Below are 22,664 nucleotides of genomic sequence, written 5' to 3'. Positions count from 1 at the left end.
TTATTTTCTATCTCATTTCAAGGTCAGTAACGTTCGTTTTGACATTTCCAGGCCTGGCCTGTCTGGGCCTGTTTCGGTTATAGTCCGTCCTTAGTCATTGAATACCACTCGCTCGTGAACCATCGTCGTCTCCTGACTTGTTTTTTTTGCGATTAATATTCGCTCTTACACGAGCCTCAATCTTGTATACAAAAAAATAAAATACATAACTACACGCAAGATATTGTGGATGTCATGAGAGAGTTAAAATTGTGGAAGTTTTGTTATATCAGTCTCTGACATCTCGCTGTGATAATAATCGTCCTCTTCGCGATCAATTTCCATGAAGATTGCCATTTGGAAACTCAAAGGTTCGTGGTTAAGGAAGGGGTGGATGCTCCCTTAAATCTAAGCATTTAAGGAAAAAGTTAAGGATATTCGTGCATGCAACCACCCTCAAATTAAGGATGTCCTTCAGGGAAAAGTTAAGGATATTCGTGTATGCAACTCATCCTCAACTTAAGGATGTCCTTAAGGGAAAAGTTAAGGAAATTCGTGTATGCAACCACCCTCAAATTAAGGATGTCCTTAAGGGAAAAGTTAAGGATATTCGTGTATGCAACTCATCCTCAACTTAAGGATGTCCTTCAGGGAAAAGTTAAGGAAATTCGTGTATGCAACCACCCTCAAATTAAGGATGTCCTTAAGGGAAAAGTTAAGGATATTCGTGTATGCAACTCATCCTCAACTTAAGGATGTCCTTCAGGGAAAAGTTAAGGAAATTCGTGTATGCAACCACCCTCAAATTAAGGATGGCCTTCAGGGAAAAGTTAAGGATATTTGTGTATGCAACTCATCCTCAACTTAAGGATGTCCTTCAGGGAAAAGTTAAGGATATTCGTGTATGCAACTCATCCTCAAATTAAGGATGTCCTTCAGGGAAAAGTTAAGGATATTCGTGGATGCAACCACCCTCAAATTAAGGATGTCCTTCAGGGAAAAGTTAAGTATATTCGTGTACGCAACCACCCTCAAATTAAGGATGTCCTTAAGGGAAAAGTTAAGGATATTCGTGGATGCAACCACCCTCAAATTAAGGATGTCCTTCAGGGAAAAGTTAAGGATATTCGTGTATGCAACCACCCTCAAATTAAGGATGTCCTTCAGGGAAAAGTTAAGGATATTCGTGTATGCAACTCATCCTCAAATTAAGGATGTCCTTAAGGGAAAAGTTAAGGATATTCGTGGATGCAACCACCCTCAAATTAAGGATGTCCTTCAGGGAAAAGTTAAGGATATTCGTGTATGCAACCACCCTCAACTTAAGGATGTCCTTCAGGGAAAAGTTAAGGATATTCGTGTATGCAACTCATCCTCAAATTAAGGATGTCCTTAAGGGAAAAGTTAAGGATATTCGTGGATGCAACCACCCTTAAATTAAGGATGTCCTTCAGGGAAAAGTTAAGGATATTCGTGTATGCAACTCATCCTCAACTTAAGGATGTCCTTCAGGGAAAAGTTAAGGATATTCATGTATGCAACTCATCCTCAAATTAAGGATGTCCTTAAGGGAAAAGTTAAGGATATTCGTGTATGCAACCACCCTCAAATTAAGGATGTCCTTCAGGGAAAAATTAAGGATATTCGTGTATGCAACTCATCCTCAAATTAAGGATGTCCTTCAGGGAAAAGTTAAGTATATTCGTGTATGCAACCACCCTCAAATTAAGGATGTCCTTAAGGGAAAAGTTAAGGATATTCATGTATGCAACCACCCTCAAATTAAGGATGTCCTTAAGGGAAAAGTTAAGGATATTCGTGTATGCAACCACCCTCAAATTAAGGATGTCCTTCAGGGAAAAGTTAAGGATATTCGTGGATGCAACCACCCTCAAATTAAGGATGTCCTTCAGGGAAAAGTTAAGGATATTCGTGGATGCAACCACCCTCAAATTAAGGATGTCCTTAAGGGAAAAGTTAAGTATATTCGTGTATGCAACCACCCTCAAATTAAGGATGTCCTTCAGGGAAAAGTTAAGTATATTCGTGTATGCAACCACCCTCAAATTAAGGATGTCCTTCAGGGAAAAGTTAAGGATATTCGTGTATGCAACTCATCCTCAAATTAAGGATGTCCTTAAGGGAAAAGTTAAGGATATTTGTGTATGCAACTCATCCTCAACTTAAGGATGTCCTTAAGGGAAAATTGAAGGATATTCGTGTATGCAACCGCCCTCAAATTAAGAATGTCCTTAAGGGAAAAGTTAAGGATATTCATGTATGCAACCGCCCTCAAATTAAGGATGTCCTTAAGGGAAAAGTTAAGTATATTCGTGTATGCAACCACCCTCAAATTAAGGATGTCCTTCAGGGAAAAGTTAAGGATATTCGTGTATGCAACCACCCTCAAATTAAGGATGTCCTTAAGGGAAAAGTTAAGGATATTCGTGGATGCAACCACCCTCAAATTAAGGATGTCCTTCAGGGAAAAGTTAAGGATATTCGTGGATGCAACCACCCTCAAATTAAGGATGTCCTTCAGGGAAAAGTTAAGGATATTCGTGTATGCAACTCATCCTCAAATTAAGGATGTCCTTAAGGGAAAAGTTAAGGATATTCGTGGATGCAACCACCCTCAAATTAAGGATGTCCTTCAGGGAAAAGTTAAGGATATTCGTGTATGCAACCACCCTCAACTTAAGGATGTCCTTCAGGGAAAAGTTAAGGATATTCGTGTATGCAACTCATCCTCAAATTAAGGATGTCCTTAAGGGAAAAGTTAAGGATATTCGTGGATGCAACCACCCTTAAATTAAGGATGTCCTTCAGGGAAAAGTTAAGGATATTCGTGTATGCAACTCATCCTCAACTTAAGGATGTCCTTCAGGGAAAAGTTAAGGATATTCATGTATGCAACTCATCCTCAAATTAAGGATGTCCTTAAGGGAAAAGTTAAGGTGATTCGTGTATGCAACCACCCTCAAATTAAGGATGTCCTTCAGGGAAAAATTAAGGATATTCGTGTATGCAACTCATCCTCAAATTAAGGATGTCCTTCAGGGAAAAGTTAAGTATATTCGTGTATGCAACCACCCTCAAATTAAGGATGTCCTTAAGGGAAAAGTTAAGGATATTCGTGTATGCAACCACCCTCAAATTAAGGATGTCCTTCAGGGAAAAGTTAAGTATATTCGTGTATGCAACCACCCTCAAATTAAGGATGTCCTTCAGGGAAAAGTTAGGGATATTCGTGTATGCAACCACCCTCAAATTAAGGATGTCCTCAAGGGAAAAGTTAAGGATATTCGTGTATGCAACTCATCCTCAACTTAAGGATGTCCTTCAGGGAAAAGTTAAGGATATTCGTGTATGCAACTCATCCTCAAATTAAGGATGTCCTTAAGGGAAAAGTTAAGGATATTCGTGTATGCAACTCATCCTGAAATTAAGGATGTCCTTCAGGGAAAAGTTCAGGATTATTTGGATATACAACCACCCTCAACTTAAGGATGTCCTTCAGGGAAAAGTTAAGGATATTCGTGCATGCAACCACCCTCAATTTACGGATGTCCTTCAGGGAAAAGTTAAGGATATTCGTGTATGCAACCACCCTCAAATTAAGGATGTCCTTAAGTGAAAACTTAAGGATATTCGTGTATGCAACTCATCCTCAACTTAAGGATGTCCTTCAGGGAAAAGTTAAGGATATTCGTGTATGCAACTCATCCTCAAATTAAGGATGTCCTTAAGGGAAAAGTTAAGGATATTTGTGTATGCAACTCATCCTCAACTTAAGGATGTCCTTAAGGGAAAATTGAAGGATATTCGTGTATGCAACCGCCCTCAAATTAAGAATGTCCTTAAGGGAAAAGTTAAGGATATTCATGTATGCAACCGCCCTCAAATTAAGGATGTCCTTAAGGGAAAAGTTAAGGATATTCGTGTATGCAACTCATCCTCAACCTAAGGATACCCTTAAGGGAAAAGTTAACGATTATTTGGATATGCAACCAGCCTCAAATTGAGGATGTCCTTGAGGGAAAAGTTAAGGATTATTACCCACGCCAGAGGAGAGGGTATTGCAATTGAATCCGTTTGCTTGTCTGTTTGTTTGTCTGTCTGTCTGTTTGTTTGTTTGTTTGTCCGCACATAATAAATATGATTTTCTCTGCAACCGTTGGTCCGATTGACAGGTAATTTTCACCATAGGTGCAATACCACCTGTATAATTTTTTAATGATAATTATGACGTCATAGGTCACGTGGATCGGCCGCCATCTTGGAAAAATCGAAAAGGATTGCACCTCTATATCTCGGAAAGCGCTGAATAGAAAAAATTGAGACATAGCTCATTGTAAAGAACTCTCCATGGGGAATAAAAGATGTTAATGATGATGTCATAGGTGCCTCCATTATGATGTCATAATTCGACAAGTACAAAACTTCATCCGATCAAGATGAAATTTCTTGAACGTCATGTAGGCATAAATTGGTGGCGAGAAAAAAATGATGATGATGTCATCGATCACGGGGTTCGGCCGCCATATTTGTTTTCACACAAAAGCCTTAAAAACCACTGAAAAGACATCCTGGCGAGGGTTTGCAATCTCTGATTGCTCTTTTTCTTGTTTGGATATGCAACCACCCTCAAATTGTGGATGTCCTTAAGGAGATAGTTAAGGATATTCATATATGCAACCATCCTCAAATTGTGAATGTCCTTCAGGAAAAAGTTAAGGATATTCATACATGGAACCATCCTCAAATTGTGGATGTCCTTCAGGAAAAAGTTAAGGATATTGTATGTGCAACTACCCTCAACTTAAGGATGTCCTTAAGGAAAAAGTTAAGGATATTCGTATATGAAACCATCCTCAAATTGTGGATATCCTTAAGGGAAAAGTTAAGGATATTCATATACACAAAGAATTAAGTTAAGCACCCCTACACAACGAATTAAGGTAAGCACCCCCTAATATATATTCTTTGTGTATATGTATACATTGGCATATATTCTAAGGTATGTGAGATCAAATAATGATTGGTATGACATTAGCAATTATCCATTGATGAAATTGAGTGATCAAAGTGAAAAAAAGTGATTGGTTGAGTCAGTGATCCGATCACGTGGGTCCTACACACGTTATTGACGCAAAGATCGCTAGAGGTCTTCTCAGAACAATGACTGTACGTTAGAAAACATAAACGTCATCCACACTGTCCGTGATGGACCTATAGCTCCATACTTAAATTGAGGTGAAAATATGCCTAAAATTCCCAAAAAATTTCACCTTAAATTATTCAGAATAAAATATTGAAAACGGCATGATTGTTATGTTTTTATGTGACCATAATATCACTTCTCCAGAAAATATAGCAATATCATGGGTATATTACACTGTTTTGACGACAACAAACTTGTAATGTGCGAGGTTGTAAAAAAACGGGGGGGGGGTGCTTAACTTAATTCTTTGTGTATATATGCAACCACCCTCAAATTGTGGATGTCTTTAAGGAAAAAGTTAAGGATATTCGTATATGAAACCACCCTCAAATTAAGGTTAAGGAAATACTTGAGTAAATCCTAAAATTTCTCCTTAAGGATGGTTTATGCAAATGGATGAAGGGCCTTCGTTGTCACTTAAGATCCCATGTAATCGAGCTCATGTAGTCCCTTGATGGAAGCCACTCCAGTCATGAAAGGTCAGGCCTACAACTATCTTTGTAAATTTCATATACCATTGTAAGCCGTTTGTCCTCATTACAAGTTTCTGTTGTAGTCTTGCCTTTATATTACACTTCAACATGTTTTTAACCTGCGCTCGCAAAGCGAAAAATGGGGTTAAGCAATCGGTAGGGTATGTAGGTATGTACGTTTGTCATATGTACGTGTACATTTGTCATACATATGTACATGTCTGCAATTTGTTAAGAGAGTACATCTAAAACCATTCAGCAGAGGAACTTTAAACTTTACCACATGTTGCATGACCATTTTATACTAGCGGGGTCACCCGTGGGAATCCCACGGGCATGGACGTGTGTGACATTTCGACATATTGAGTTAGATGCTGCACCTGCACATTCAGTTATATAATAATAATAATAATAATGCATTTATTTTATATAGCGCTTTTCAGGAAGCCCAAAGACGCTTTGACAGAGTGCAAAACATAACGCATAGCAAAACATAAAGACAATTGCAAAAAAAGAAGAATCAATAGGGAAATATTCAAAGCACAAAGGAGGGAGAAGGAGAGGAGATAGTCAGGGGTTAGATGCTGTGGGTTAAATGTTGAATGCAGTGTTGAACAGGTGGGTCTTGAGTGATGTTTTGAATGTGGTGAGTGAGGAGGAGTCTCTGATGGTGTGAGGTAGCGAGTTCCAGAGGGTGGGAGCAGCGATGGAGAAGGCCCTGTCCCCCCAGGATCTAAATTTGGTCCGGATGGGGGGGGTCAGGAGGTTGGTACCAGCAGAGCGGAGGTTGCGGGTGGGAGTGTGTCTGGAGAGGAGGTCAGCCAGGTAGGATGGGGCCAGGTTATGGAGGGCTTTGTAGGTCAAGAGGAGGATTTTGTACTGGATTCTCTGGGAGATGGGGAGCCAGTGAAGCTTGTAAAGGACGGGGGTGATGTGGTCACGGGTCCGGGAATGGGTGAGTAGACGGGCAGCGGAGTTCTGAATGTATTGGAGTTTATTGGTGATTGTTGAGGGTGAACCATAAAGGAGGCTATTGCAGTAGTCCAGACGGGAAGTGATGAAGGCGTGGATGAGGGTTTCTGCAGCCACAGAGGAGAGGGATGGACGGAGACGGGCGATGTTTTTCAGGTGGAAGAAGGCTGTCTTTGTGATCTGTTTAGTGTATTTGTCGAAGGAGAGGGTTTGGTCAAAGATGATGCCAAGATTCCGGATGTGAGGGGAGGTGGACACTGGGAAACCATCGATGTTGAGGGCAAAGTTATGGGTGGACTTGGTGAGCGTTTTTGGGCCAATGATGATTATTTCAGATTTATCACAGTTAAGTTTGAGGAAGTTGATTTGAAGCCAGGATTTTATTTCAGTGATGCAGTTTGTCAGGATAGAGTGGGTGGCGGTGGAGATGGACTTGGTGGAGATGAAAAGCTGGATGTCATCGGCGAAGCAGTGGAATTGGAGACCATGACGGCGGATTAAGTGACCGAGGGGGGACAGGTAAAGGATAAAGAGGAGGGGGCCAAGAACTGAACCTTGGGGGACACCTTGGGGGAGGGGAGCAGTGGGGGATTTGCAGTTATTGATGGAGATGAACTGACGTCTGTCAGAGAGGTATGATTTAATCCAAGAGAGGGCAGTGCCGGTAATGTTAAAGGTGGTTTCAAGTCGGGTGAGGAGGATGGTGTGATCGATGGTGTCAAAGGCAGCGCTGAGGTCGAGGAGGATGAGAATGTTGAGGTTGCCAGCATCAGAGGAGAGGAGAAGGTCGTTGGTGATTTTGAGGAGAGCAGTTTCAGTACTGTGGTTGGACCGGAATCCGGATTGGAATGTTTCATACAGGTTATTGGCAGAGAGGTGATGCTTGAGTTGAGTGGCTACAGCGCGTTCCAAAACCTTTGACAGAAAGGGTAGGTTGGAGATGGGTCTGAAGTTATTTAGGGTGTCAGGGTTTAGTCCAGGTTTTTTCAGAATGGGGGTAACAGCAGCAATTTTGAGGGATGGTGGGACGATGCCTGTAGACAGGGAGGAGTTTATTGTTGCAATGATAAGTGGAGAAAGAGCAGGAAGGGAGGCCTTGACAAAGCTGGAGGGGATGGGGTCAAGAGTGCAGGTGGCAGTTTTCATTCCGATGAGGAGTTCAGAGAGGTCAGTAGGGGAGACTGGGGAGAATTGAGACAGGGGATGGCAGGATAAGGGGGGGCAGGTGGTTTGAGGGGGAGCGGGTGCGGCGGTGGTCAAGCTGTTGTAGATGTTTTCAATTTTGCGTTGGAAGAATGAAAGGAAGGAGATGCAGTTGTCTATTGTGAATGACTGGGTGGTGGTGTTCAGGGGGCTGAGGAGTTTGCTTATTGTAGAGAAGAGTGCTTTTGGGTTTCCGGAGCCAGAGTGGATAATTTGAGAGTAGTAGGCGGAGCGGGCGCGGGAGAGGGCATCTTTATAGTGTTGTATGTGGTCCTTGTAGGCCTGGGAGTGAACTGTGAGACCTGTTTTATTGCGGAGTCTTTCAAGTTGGCGAGCACGAGTTTTCATTAGGCGGAGCTCAGGGGTAAACCAGGGAGCAGAATGGGTGAAAGAAACTGTTTTGGTTTTTATAGGCGCAATTTGGTCAAGGCAGGAAGAGAGAGTGTGGTTGTAGTAGTCAGTGAGGTCAGAAGGGGTGTGGAGGTCAACGAAGGGAGAAGTGGACATTTTTTCAGAGAGGGTCGATGAGAATGAGGCAGGTGAAAAAGCGTTTAGCTTACGGAAGTTGATAGTGCGATAATGCCTTGGTGCTGGGGTGGGGATGTTGATGGTCAGAGTGATGGCTAGGTGGTCAGAGAGAGTGAGGTCGGAGCCAGAGAGATGGTGCAAAATTAGTCCAGTAGAGCAGACAAGGTCCAAAATGTGACCACGGTTATGGGTAGGAAAGTTGACATGTTGAGTGAGGTTAAAGCAGGTGAGTAAATCAGTGAAGTCAGTGGTTAGCGTGGAGTCAGTGGAGTCCATGTGGATATTGAAATCACCAAGGAGGAGGATTGAGGGGGAGAGGGAACATAGCTGGGTCAGAAAGTAGGAGAAGTCAGACAGGAATGATGGGTGTGGTTTGGGAGGGCGGTAGACAACAGCCATGACTGACTGTGTGTGACCAGAGAGTTTAAAAGCCAGGTGTTCAAATGATGGAGCAGATGAGATGGAGATGAGGTTGGTCTTGATGTCTTGTCGGTGAATAACGGCAATTCCACCACCTCGGCCCTCCGAGCGTGGTTTATTGATGTAAGAATATCCATTGGGTGTGGTGAGGTTGAGCGTGTAGTAGTCCAGTGGTTGTTGCCAGGTCTCAGTGAGACAGAGAAAGTCCAGTTTATTTTCCAGGATGTAGTCGTTCAGGATGAGGCATTTGTTGTTGAGGGACCGGGTATTGAACAGGGCGAGCTTGATGTTGTTTTGTACGGCGGGTATGAATCCAGGTGATTTGGCCAGGGTTCGCAGACAGGAGGTGCGATTTTGTGCGTTGTTGTGACCAGGTGTGTTGGGACGATGAGTGGGAGTGCGCTGAGCCGACCAGAGGATGGGGATGGAGTGACCTGATTGTAAATAAACAAACTTACGACCGGAGCCACGGTGAATGTACCTGGGTCGACGCAGGAGTCCATTCGATCTGATTGCAGAGATGCATGATGGGGTGGAGCGGGTTTTAAGCAGGAGAAGCCTTGCGGCAGAGTACCGCAGAGCCATGCCAGCAGGAGCGAAGGCAAAGCGAGCACGCGGCCAAGGGTGAGGAGGCGAAACAATCGACACAACCAACGGGAGTGGGCCCGAGGAAACAGCGATGGAGCCGAGCAGGTGAAGCCCGGAGCAGCAGAGCAGAGCCGGGACCGCGCAGAGGAAGACTCAATGGCCATAAATCCGCCACGACCACCAGGAAAGCAAGACACGGACAATGGTCCAGTCAGAGAAGCGGCGAGCAAACGACGCCAGCGTCCTCTCACGACCGGACCGGAAAACCTTTTCAATTTCATATACCATTGTAAGTGGGAATCCCACGGGCATGGACGTGTGTGACATTTCGACATATTGAGTTAGATGCTGCACCTGCACATTCAGTTATATAAAATGGTTACTGGTAATTGATCACATCCACAAATGATGTAATCCACACAATTTATGTACTTTACATAACGTTAATAGGAATACATGCCCGTGTAGATGGGAAATACAGTTTGTTTGAAATAAATCACAAATATCAGAAGAAAGTTTTTTAAATTTAGAACTATTCTCAGAGTTAAACATCACCGTAATATTATGCGGTTGCTTCAACGTTTTCGGTGAATTATATGTCATTCCCATCTACACGGGCATGTATTCCTATTAACGTTATGTAAAGTACATAAATTGTGTGGATTACATCATTTGTGGATGTGATCAATTGCCAGTAACCATCTTATATAACTGAATGTGCAGGCGCAGCATGTAACTCAATATGTCGAAATGTCACACACATCCATGCCCGTGGGATTCCCGCATGGATGTGTGTGGCGAATTTTAAATATATGTCGACTGTTATTTTAGGCGGTGTATTTTCGTTTATCATCATGGCGCGATTTAAAAAAATATATCTCTGCATTTTCCTCTCCAATACCTCCTCAAACTTTACACACACACCGGCCCATGTTTACATATACACACACACACACATATACACCCACACACATATACACATACACACACACGTACATCGACACACATGCACACACACACACACACACACACACACACACACACACACACACACACACACACACACACACACACACACACACACACACGTACAGACACATATACACATATGCACATATGCAAATATGTATACACATATGTATCCACATATACACATATATACACATATATATACATCTCCACACACACACACACACACACACACACACACACACACACACACACACACACACACACACACAAAAACAGACACACGTACAGACACATATACACACAAACACACACACACAGACATGTATATACACATACAACAACAACATGCATTTTAAGGCCATTTTCCCTGCTAGAGCGGGGGTTAGCCTACATACACATACACACACATGTATACACACACACACATATTCACGCGCACGCACACACACACACACACACACACACACGTACACACGTACACACACGTACACATGTCCCACATGTATATATCCCACATCCCACATGTATATACATGTTTAAAGTGTACGTGCCCTTCCCCCCTCCCCCGCCCGGCAACGCTGGGTACTTCTGCTGGTAACGAATAAAATAAAAACGAAGAAATAGGTGGAATTGGCTGAAATTCGCTCGGTGAATTCACGCGGTGTATTCGGTTCGGCTCGGTTCACTCGGTTTAAAGAAAAAGCGATAATGTCGACATGTTGCTGTCTGTGTCATGTTGGGCGGTGTATGATACTCGTTGGCTGTTGGGCGGTGTATGATACTTGTTGGCTGTTGGGCGGTGTTGTGCGGTGATATGGTGTATTTTAAAAAATATATCTCTGCATTTTCCCGCGTTGGTGACACCGAGTCGTTCTTCATCGATCGTCTCATTCATTTTGGAAATAGAAGTTTCCACGCAACGCATGAATTGTCACGATCCTCAAGAGGAATTTGTCTCGTAATCATCAAATGATAAATGTCAAGTAAATTATATTGTGGAAAATTAAACATTTCAAATAAACCTATTTAAAGTGTATGCGCACATAACTAATAAAAAAAACGAAGAAATATCTCTCGGTAATTTCCTGAAACATATTTTACTTCCGGCTAATATGTTGAATGAAATAAAAACGAAGAAATATATGTCGGCATCATTGTTGACGTTTTTGTGACGACTATCATCAAACGAAATAGTAATATATCATAACGGAAAAGCAAAAGCGAATTTTTAATATATATCGACACATTGCCGGCGGTGTCATGTTGGGCGGTGTATGATACACCATGACGCGATTTTAAAAAATATATCTCTGCATTTTCCCGCGTGTGTGGATTGTTCTCAATTATTGCTGACACCGAGTCTAAAAGTAAAACCATCGATAAAAATGAAATCATATGGTGAGTTAGATTGGAGATAAAGGCGTGAGAGAGACTCAATGGCCTTGAAGTTACAGGCCTTTGAGAATTCATTTCGTTCTATAAACGGCAACTTTCATCGGATTTTCTTCCCGTTTTTTTTCAACCGAGTCTAAAACTATGTTAGCGACTGTGAAAAATGAAATGATTTATCGAATTTGATTTGAAATAAAACTGGGGGAGAGCAAGACACCACGGGCCTACAAAACAGGACTCAAAGCTATGCGAGTTAATAAAATGGTGGATATTTGTTTATAGCCACTCCCAGAATGGGTGGAGCTATGGGTGGAGCTACTCTGCAAACCGAGTAAGCCACACCCCGGACAGACACCCAACAGATAGACAGACAGACAGACAGAATCATCTACGGCTATTATAATATAGATAGCGAATATTACTTGGATGATGGCTGCCCCCTCAGAATTTACATGGTTAATTAAACAAAGCCTAATGCCCAGAGATTTAAAAAAATAAGAGTTGGCTCACACCAAGACTGTGGTGGGAAAATCAGGCTCAAAGATTCATTGAAATCGTTTTCTTAAAAATCATCTATTCACAGCGCAAACTAACTAAATGTGCACATCAGATAGGAGAGACGGACATCATGCTTGGCTGTCATCATAGTTCGCTCTACTGACAGTCTCAATAATCAGTCCTTATATACCTTCGTGTCCTCAAACAGGGGGAAGGGATATTTGCATAACTGCCTGAACCTGGGGTCAGCAAGTTGCCTGATTCAATGGAAGTCTGTCTCACCTCATGTTTGCAAAGAAACTATATGCAGATTGGAAACAAGGTTTACATTCCAAGGTAATTAACCAGACAATGGTCAGTTTGACCTCCAGAGGAGTCATAGAAAATGTGCAAACATCACACAGTTTCAGAAATGTAAAGCATTGTGTTGATGTAGATTCCTTTAGCAGAGCATACTGATTTGGCCGCAATGGCAGACATCATGACGCCACTCAGTCAGAGTTTTTTCCATCAATCCCCTTCCAACTAACTCCATTAAAACAGTCATTATTTATACTGTATATGTATATATACATATATATCTACATCTACATCTATATATATATATATATATATATATAAATAAAATTTAAAAAAGATATATATATATTGTTGCGGTTTTGAGAACCCCTCACTTTGTAAATACTTGTAAATAATATTCCATCATTTAAAAGGTCAAAGGTCGCACCCATAGTTAGTCCACAGCAACACGTAGGATACCATAGGACACCATAGGACTTTCAGTTATTTCCTTAGTATGTGTTTCAGATAAGGCTGTGTTCCCAATAGTTGAATCTGCGTTGCATTAATTAAATAAGATAGGCCCCATTCACTTCTTTGCCAGCCGCTCTCTCCAAGCTACGCCAGTATGCACCCCTACAGTCGGGGCTTGTCCCTCCCAATTGTATTACGCGCCTTCGCTTGCCAGCAGCGTTCGCTGCCTCGCTCCAAACGCCATTGAACACGCGGCCTAAGGCCGAGGAAAAATGGGGCGGGACACGGGAACGAGGCGTGGCTCTGTCAACTCGCCATCAAGGGCGGAGCCGGTGAGCCCTCGCCAACCAACCAGGGCTGAGGTGAGCTCGCTGGAGGCGTGGTTTCCCAGCGCGCGGGTTGATCTCAAAGCGCATTATATAAGCGCGCGCGCAAAGCCCTTTCACGGACTTCTTTCGGCGGGCTCCTTTTGCATGAACTGATCGGGAGGCGCGCTTGTTTCAAAGGACTGTGCGGAGACGGCTGATGATAAGAACTGCGCAGGGGACCGTCGTTATTAACGAACTGAGCGGAGGTCGGGCGAGCGAGTACATTGTTTCTGAAGAACTGCGCCGAGAGAGCTCGTTGTTACGAACTGCCTGTTTGATACAGACCTTGATTGATCGGGAGAGAGAGAGAGTGTTTGGCACGCTAGACGTATGCAGCAGTCCAGCCCCTCGCATCTGTAAGGTCCGGTCGCGCGCCAACGACACGCGAAGCTGCCTGCCGTTCTTCGCCCGCGGACCCAGAGCCTGGACGGAGTCGACCTGCCTGGACCCATCTGCCTGGACCTTCCTCCCCTACCACCACAATCCCATGTGAGTCTGTCTGTTTGTACGGGGTTGTAAGTAAGACTGTACAGATAAGCTTGCCCTGTGTCCTTTTGTTTCTCCTTTCTTGTACATGCTTTCGTTTCCTCTTCTTTGGGTCTTGTAAATAATTAATAAACCCACTCTTTGTTCTTCCCTTACTCTGGTTTCCTCTTATTCGATCGTTTGCGTCTTTTCTCCATTGAGTACCTGTGGCACGATTTCGGAACCGCTTTAATCGGGTCTAGTCTTGTGGTTAACGGCCCGAGTCGCGGCTCACTTCGCTCGGCGTATCCATCAACGCTGCGGCTTGGGAGGGAGTTATCTCCTCGCTATACAGCCGGTGGTAGTACTTAGGTACTAAGACTAATCAGGCTTACATCCCTACTTACCACCGACCGGATGTGACGTCATAATTTCCAGGATTGGGGGATGGCCAGCTTAAAAGACAAGGGGATCAACCCCCCCTTGATAAGGGGAGCGCCGACCCCGAATCCGCAACAATATATACACGTTTATGTTTACAAGATTTCCGAAATTAATATTCGTCATCTACAGTCACATGTAAAAGTAAGTACACCCCATGTAAAGTTTTGACTTTTTCAACATATTTCAACATACAGCTATTTGATCTTCATTTCAACAATATTGATAGATAAAGGTGATATAATATAACAAATATCATGAAACATTTACATTTTGTAGTCCATTGTATAATTTAAATAAACATAAATGCAAATTTCGCATGTGGAAAAAGTAAGTACACCGTTGGCTCTGATAGGTGGTATTGCCCCCATTAGCAGAAACAACCTCAAGTAGGCGTTTCTTATAACTGTCTACCAGTCTCGGACATCGACTGGGAGAATTTTTTGCCCACTCCTCCATGCAGAATTCTTTCAGCTGTGCGATGTTTGAGGGGTTTCTTGCATGCACAGCTCGTTTCACATCCCCCCACAACATCTCGATGTGATTTAGATCCGGGCTTTGACTTGGCCATTCCAGACCCCTCCATTTCTTTATTTTCAGCCATTCCTTGGTGGATTTACTGGTATGTTTAAGGTCATTGTCATGTTGCAAGGTCCACCTTCGGTTGAGCTTCAACTTTCCGACAGATGGCCTCACATTATCCTCAAGCACCCTCTGGTACAATGAAGAATTCATCGTGGATTCTATGATGGTGAGCTGCCCAGGCCCTGATGCAGCAAAGCTGCCCCAAACCATAATATTTCCAACACCATGCTTTACAGTTGGTATTAGGTTCTTGTGGTCAAATGCGGCCTTTGGTTTTCGCCAAACATGTCTTCTGGTACTGTGGCCAAATAGCTCTACCTTTGACTCATCTGTCCAGAGCACATTGTTCCAGAAGTGCTGGTCTTTGCCTCGGTGTTCATTGGCAAACTTTAGTCTTGCCCTGGTGTTCTTTCTGGACAGCAAAGGTTTCCTCTTGGCACACCTCCCATGTAGATCAAATTTGTGCAGCCTCTTTCTAATGGTAAACTCGTGCACTTTGACATCAACAGTGGCAAGAGCTACCTGTAGGTCCCGTGATGACATTCTGGGGTTCTTAGAGACTTCTTTCAGCATATTGCGGTCTGTTCTCGGGCTGAACTTGCTGGGGCGGCCTGGCCTGAACAAGTTGGCAGTTGTTTGGAATCTTCTCCACTTGTCGATGATGTTCCGGACAGTCGAATGATTGATTTCAAATTGTTTGGAGATCTTTTTAAACCCCTTCCCAGACTCGTAGGCATCTATAACCTTCTTTCTGAAGGCCTCAGAGAGCTCTTTTGATCTAGGCATGGTGACGCCGCACACTTCAACAACAAAGAGCAAACCAAACTAAATGTCTGAGGTTTAAATAAGACAGGTTCCTCCAAGATCCTCTCTAACGATGTTCTAATCATTTGCACCTGAGCTGGTGCACCTGATTCTAATTTTAGGTATTTGAAGTGGTGATAAATGTAGGGGTGTACTTACTTTTTCCACATGCGAAATTTACATTTATGTTTATTTTAATTATACAATGGACTACAAAATGTAAATGTTTCATGATATTTGTTGTATTATATCACCTTTATCTTTCAATATTGTTGAAATGAAGATCAAATAGCTGTATGTTGAAATATGTTGAAAAAGTCAAAACTTTACATGGGGTGTCCTTACTTTTTCACGTGAATGTATGTAGCATCATATGAATGAATCATTGAATGTAATATTATACAGATGAATAATTCCAACACCATATTTCAAAGCACAATACATCACATGGTACAAATGAATCATATAGATGAATTAAACAGTGGAAATACATAATAACACAACAATATATAAATTACAATTTAATTTACCATTGCTTGGTTTGTAGCAAGACAACAGCGCACAATTTCTTTCTTGATTTGGTGAGAAACAAAATAATTTGGTCAGGATGCAGGCGAAAATTCGCGTACTCTCTCTCTCCTTCTCAGAAAACACGGCAGAATAATTATTTTGCTTATAATTTCTCCGACAACTGCGCGGGGTAAGTATTCTATGAATGCCATCTTTTATCTATTTAATCACTCCCTTTAACAAATTATTGTACAACATGCCCATAAAAGGTGATGCAAAATAAAGTCTGAGCAATCTCATCTATATAATAATAGCGTAAGGACTCCACTTTGTTATCCCTTTTACACTGCATCCAGTGACCCGATGCCCACGGCACTCATGGATTTACGATCTACGAACCGCGCTCTTTGTTTATCACGTACAGCCATACTCGAAAAATCTGAATTAGCCGACGTTGGGGCTCAAAAGCATCCGATTAACTGCCGATACGACGCCATCTTACAACGCCATCGTATTGGCATCTGCTGGGTGAAGGCGAAGCGAGCCGTCCGCTGATTGGACAGTCGAGTGGTGTGAACATGGGTGGTGTGAACCAAATGGTCTTTTTATTCCCTTGAACATTTTAAATTAGGATATATAAGGAAACGTCTTTATCGTCATTTTAATAAAGTTAAATGGAGTGACGTTGCGATACTCGGGGTGCGTTGCATAAATCCTCGTAACTCAGAGAGGTGTAGCAGGTGGCGAGACGTAAGGAAGCTTAAAGATAACGAGCTGAAACAGACGAACGATATGTCAATCCCTTTCTACACCGAACGGCAATAAAAGTATGAGAGTGGGAAGGCATGGCCTGAGCACTTCGAGCAGAGAGGACTGATTGGACTTAACTTAAAGAGAAAAAATTGGAGCTTAACGGAAGAAGAAGATCCCATGAGCGCTCCCCTATGCCATCCATAATGGTACACTCTATCCATACACCACATCCTCCCTTCCGTGGATGTTCCACGGGTTTCGGCTAGTAGCAAATATAACTAGAACGGCACTCTTCGACGTTGACCGATATGCCTCCGCCAACATTATTACATCATTATAATACTTGTACCAAGTTTGCTTTAAATCCATTCAGCTGTTCTCAGGTTATCACATTTTTACCTGACATGAACTCTGACCTATGACCTCTTCACCCCAAAATTTATCAGTTCATGTTTACATCATTATACATACCTGTACCAAGTGTTAATTTAAATCCCTTGAGCTGTTCACAAGTTATCACATTTTTACATGACATCACCTCTGACCTCAGGACCCCAAATTCTAATCAGTTAATCTTTACATCATTATACATATCTGTACCAAGTTTGAATTAGATCCCTTCAGCCGTTCTCAAGTTATACACTTATTGCAGACTTTGACCTTTGACCTCTTGACCCCAAAATTTAATCGGTTAATCTTTACATCATTATACATACCTGTACCAAGTTTGAATTAGATCACTTCAGCCATTATCAAGTTATAGACCGTTATAGACCTATTACAGACTTTTACCTTTGACCTCTTGGCCCCAAATTATAATCAGTTCATGTTTACATCATTATACATACCTGTACCAAATTCGAATTGGATCACTTTAGCCGTTCTCAAGTTATACACTTATTGCAGACTTTGACCTTTGACCTCTTGACCCCAAAATCTAATCAGTTCATCTTTACAGCATTCTACATAACTGTACCAAATTTGGTCAGAATCCCATCACTGGTTCACAAGTTATCGTGGTAACAGGATTTTTACATTACATGACCTCTGTCCTTTAGCCTTTGACCTCGTGACCCCAAAATCTAATCAGTTCATCTTTACCTCATTATACAGACCTGTGCCAAGTTTGACTAAGATCCCTCCAGCCATTCTCAAGATATCGCGGTAACGAAAACCTAGCACGGACGGACGGACAGACGGACGGACAACTTCGTCAACGGAGGAATGAAAATAAGAGACAGAGAGAGAGGGTGAGAATGGGGGAGGGGGATGGATGCAATGTGGAAGTGAAAATGAGTGAATCAAGCTGGCTTCTCACTCACTGTTAATTCTTCTTTATTGTAATTATGAAGGACCACCCGCACCTCTGTCTGTTCATTCCGAACAACAGAGTATGGCAGTAGTAACGAAATAAAAAAATTCTTGAAAGTTCTGACCGTCTTTGGTTCTGCAACACACAGGCCTACCAAACAGTATGTGCTGGATTAGCCAAGGGAGTTGAACATTTGAGGAACTTTATACTCATGCTATTGAAAGAAATGTGCAAATTAATTTGTGTAAGTTGCATCCTTTGGTGGTTGTCTGCAAAAGGCTGTAAAGTGTGTTTTTGTTGCTCACCACCGCTGGGAGTAACGGCCACTGCCTGAACATCCCATGTAGTAATACTTTCTGGAGAAGTGTATCTCGTGGTTCCTTTACCTTCACTGCACAAAAACGGGACAAAAAGAAAAAAACTACATGTGATATTATCAATTCCTGTAAATCAGAGTTTCAAGTTGCCCTAAGGACTGAGACATACTGTATATGTATATATGGTTGAGGTCAAGCTATTCCCCTACTCTTCATATAACATCTGAGTGATCAGGCCAAGTTGTGAATGTTGCTGGGAGGGTGTTGGCAAACAAGGCTTCCTCTTGTGAAAGAAAAGTTAATGTTGTATCACAGTCGTGGCCAAAAATATTGGCACCCTTGTACTATTTTCAAATAACTCACAATTATCTCCAAAAATAAGTTGAAATTGACAAAAGCATTTGTTCTCCACAATTCTTTATTTCACTGTTAATCATACTAAAATACGCCATTTAGTGTCCGTATGTCTGTCTGATGAATTTTTGACCCCAATTCATTCCGTCCTTACTTATCCAATCTCAACCAAACTTGACAGGATGACCAAGGGTTACATAATGAAGGTTGTAGTGCATTCATTTGCCCCCATCCCCAAGGGGTTTTTCTCCCCCGAGCAGGTTTTCCCCGCCATTGCCGTCAATGGGGTTGCACGTTGAGGTGTATATGAATGTTAAATTAGTTTCATCGTGGCCTTTTTCCAAAGAAGAAGATTTCTCGTTGCGTTTTTCGAAAGATGCTTTTAACAACAAAATTAATGATAATCGCATATTGTTAATGTTATTACAAAACAATATTAATACTAATAGCCGGCGTAGCCGGTGTTGTCAATAAACGAGTACGTATTATGTTGAAAACCTGATTATGCCTTGGCTCGAGAATCCGAAGCGCAGTGGGCGCAGCCATCTTGCGGAGGCGGAAGTATGCATAACAAATTTAAAACGTTCATTAGGAGTTTCTTTCACCCGTCGTCGTTTGATTCACAATCTTATGCACCTCCGATGTATTAATAAAATAATTTAAGACCAACATCGGCCCGCACGGGCCTGGTTATCTTCAACAAAACGCGTCACCAAACACCGGACCCAATGAGAGTCGAGCATTTGCAAAAATATTTCTAAAATGAAAGCGCTCAATGGTGGGGTGCGTGTGCACCATCGACCGGATGCGGAAGTTTGCATAAAACAATTGCGAAAAAGTTCAATAGGAGTTTGTTTCACCCGTCGTTCTTTGATTCACAATATAATGACACCTCTAATTAGTAATTAAAATACGTTAAGACCAACCTCGTTATCGTCAACGAAAATCGCCATCGAACACTAGAACCAATGAGATTCGAGTATTTGAAAAAATATTTTTTTACAAGCTTATTACGCGTTTCGGACGGTGAAAACGGTGTCAAATATTCTAACATTGACGAAGAATTATTTTTTAGAAATCTCGCGGCCATATGGGATAGTTTTTCACGGCCAGAAATATGGTATAAGCGGTTTACATATTTAGTTTAGAAATACGGATAGTTTTTCACGGCCGGAAATATCCGAAGTTGAGACGGAATTCACCGAATTAATCACTGCAAGCTAACTTCTTCTGGTGGACGAAGCCGCCGTGCCCGGAGAGTCAGAGAGCCAGCCCTGGCGCCTGACAGCGACTGAAGTTAGAAGACTACACACTTACTGTGAAAACGTATGTTAAGCCCAGTTAAAAATAGGCCTTAAGCTAGCACATCGTATAGTTACTTCCTTAAGCTTCTTGTGACATTTATTGTATGCAGGTATTGCCATTGGGGAGGACTGTCTGCTCTTCTCTTTTACCAAGTCTTACCAGGTACGGTACCTACTACACCTACCTACTACCAACTACCTAACCTACTGATACCATAGTGATGGGTAAAATAGTGGCAAGAGGCTTTAGCTTCGCCGGCTCATTGCGGCTTTGCAGTCGGTACTAGTAATTTCCCACTTCCCCAAGGTGTTTTTCTGTGGTGATAACGTGTATAAATAGCTTATAGTTATAATGGCGAATCCGTGGGAGCAACGGCTTCTACAGGAAGTAAAAATATTATAAACCACAAACACGTATGCTTAGCTTTTTAAACAGTCGCTAATGCTCTTTATAACACTAAATGAAGAAATTTGGAGGAATCCCGACATCCGTGAAGTAAGGTTTACTTACAGAACTGAACGAAGATCTACTGTACTCTATATACCCCACAAATGTTGGGTTAATATTGTAGTGAAAATGGATCAAAGTGGATCAAAGTTGAACCCAGGTGTGATGCTCACTTAAACTGCTGTGCGGCGTCTATAAGACCTCGGACGACCGCGACCCAAGAGCCACTCCTGCGACATTATTCTATGACATGTAGATTTGGACGGTATGTACCCACTGATATTCTAGGCTAGCTTGCTTTGACTAATGTCACCATTACTTTCTATATGATGCCAAGATCCTGATATGTGTATTGCATGATTGTATTTTACAGGATGATGTCAGAGATCTGATTGAAATTAAACCTACCTATGGGACAAAGTTGTGGAACTGCTTGATTTTCACAACACTTAATTTCAATCAAGATCTTGTCGTCCTCTCGAGAACAAGAGGCCGACATGGCGGGGCACCGGATGATCAATGTACTGCAATTCTCCGCCGACCCACAAGCTGCAGATGCGGGCGCGGAGTTAACACATTGGCTCAAGACACTGGAAAATCAGTTCAAAGCCCAGGATGCCCCTGTCACAGATGAGACGAAACTAGCCGTACTTCAGACCAAAGGTCACCACAATGTCTACAGGAGAATCGAGCAATGTACAACATACAACGAATCTGTGACGGAGCTGAAACGCATTTATATTAAGAAACGAAATGTGGTATATGCCCGGCATCTGCTCTCGATGCGGAGTCAGCTGCCCAACGAGTCGCTGGACCACTTCACCCAAGAGCTGCATCGACTCCTCACTGACAGTACTCCTGAAGTGCGCACTCACGAGCAAGTCCAGGACGATCTTGTCCGAGATTCTTTTGTCTCTGGGATTGCATCTTCCACTATTAGACAACGTCTTTTGGAGAATGCGGACTTGACATTCTCGGAGGCTCTACGACAGGCTCATGTGTACGATGAGGCTCGGGTACAATCGAACTCCTATGACCACACACGTGTCGCTGCGGGGATTTCTCGTCAAGCCCGACCGGAGAGTGCTACCGCCGAGGACGCGGGAGCTGACGCGGCATCACTGCCGGCATCCCCGGCCGCTCCCGAGGAGGAGGACCCAGATTCTGGCTTGGCGGCGGCTGCCGCCGCCAGACCGAAACCTGGACGAAACGCTACCTGTTACTTCTGCGGGAATCGACAACATCCCAGGTCAGCGTGTCCGGCTCGTGAAGCGATATGTCATTTGTGTTCTACGAAAGGACATTTTGCGAAAGTCTGTCGGAAAGCTGCTCGGAGCAAACGAACTCGCGCGACCTTGAATGGGCTTATCGCCGAGCCAACGGGCCGAGCACGGAGCGGGGCGCCTCACCCGGCTTTGATGAGCGGCGCTCCTCCTTGTGGGCCCCTGGCTGCATGCTCGACCTTGGTGAGATACATCGGGCCGCCTAAACAAGTGGCGCTAACACGACCGAACGCGGGCCAATCGTCCTTGGCCAGAATCTGAGCGTCTCATGATGGATTTGAGACTCATCGCACGACTCTAGCGCCATCCGAAGGCAGCTCGTACAAACTACAAACGCTTGCTTCAGCGCGTGAAACTACAGTCGGCTTCGACCCTTCTCGCGTGACACAAGCGCCATCCGATGGCAGCTCGTATGAACTACAGACTCCTGCTTTGGCACGGCAAACTATGCGCTTGGCAAGAGCGCCCTCCGGAGGCTGCTCGAACGGCCGGAAAACTGTAGCCGGCGTTGGATCTACTCGCGAGGCGCGATCATCTCGCTCGGATGGCTCAATACCTCCCGGCCTTGCTCAGGCCATTATTCCACTAATGATCGAAGGGATTTTTGCTCGGGCCTTAGTCGATACGGGGTCCACGGATAGTTTTATCGATCATCGACTGGTGCAAAAACATGACTGGCCGATTCTTGGGACAACCCGTCGGATCTTTATGGCCTCCC

At 43.1% G+C, this 22,664-nt stretch overlaps 1 protein-coding gene across 1 annotated transcript in view; it reads right to left on the bottom strand.

Annotated features, from left to right (window-relative positions):
* The window catches only part of LOC137439162 (complement C3), a 421,636-nt gene that overhangs the window by 226,586 nt on the left and 172,386 nt on the right, over window positions 1-22,664 (bottom strand). The window contains exons 19-20 of the mRNA XM_068134902.2: window positions 18,546-18,631; window positions 18,251-18,390 (exon numbers count right to left, since the gene is read on the bottom strand). Coding sequence (XP_067991003.2) covers window positions 18,251-18,390; window positions 18,546-18,631 — 226 coding nt within the window. The remainder of the gene's footprint in view (window positions 1-18,250; window positions 18,391-18,545; window positions 18,632-22,664) is intronic.

This window comes from Myxine glutinosa, chromosome 13 (assembly GCF_964187855.1).
Source record: "Myxine glutinosa chromosome 13, kmMyxGlut1.1, whole genome shotgun sequence".
Lineage (NCBI taxonomy): Eukaryota > Metazoa > Chordata > Myxini > Myxiniformes > Myxinidae > Myxine > Myxine glutinosa.
This window is presented reverse-complemented; position numbering and strand designations above follow the sequence as displayed.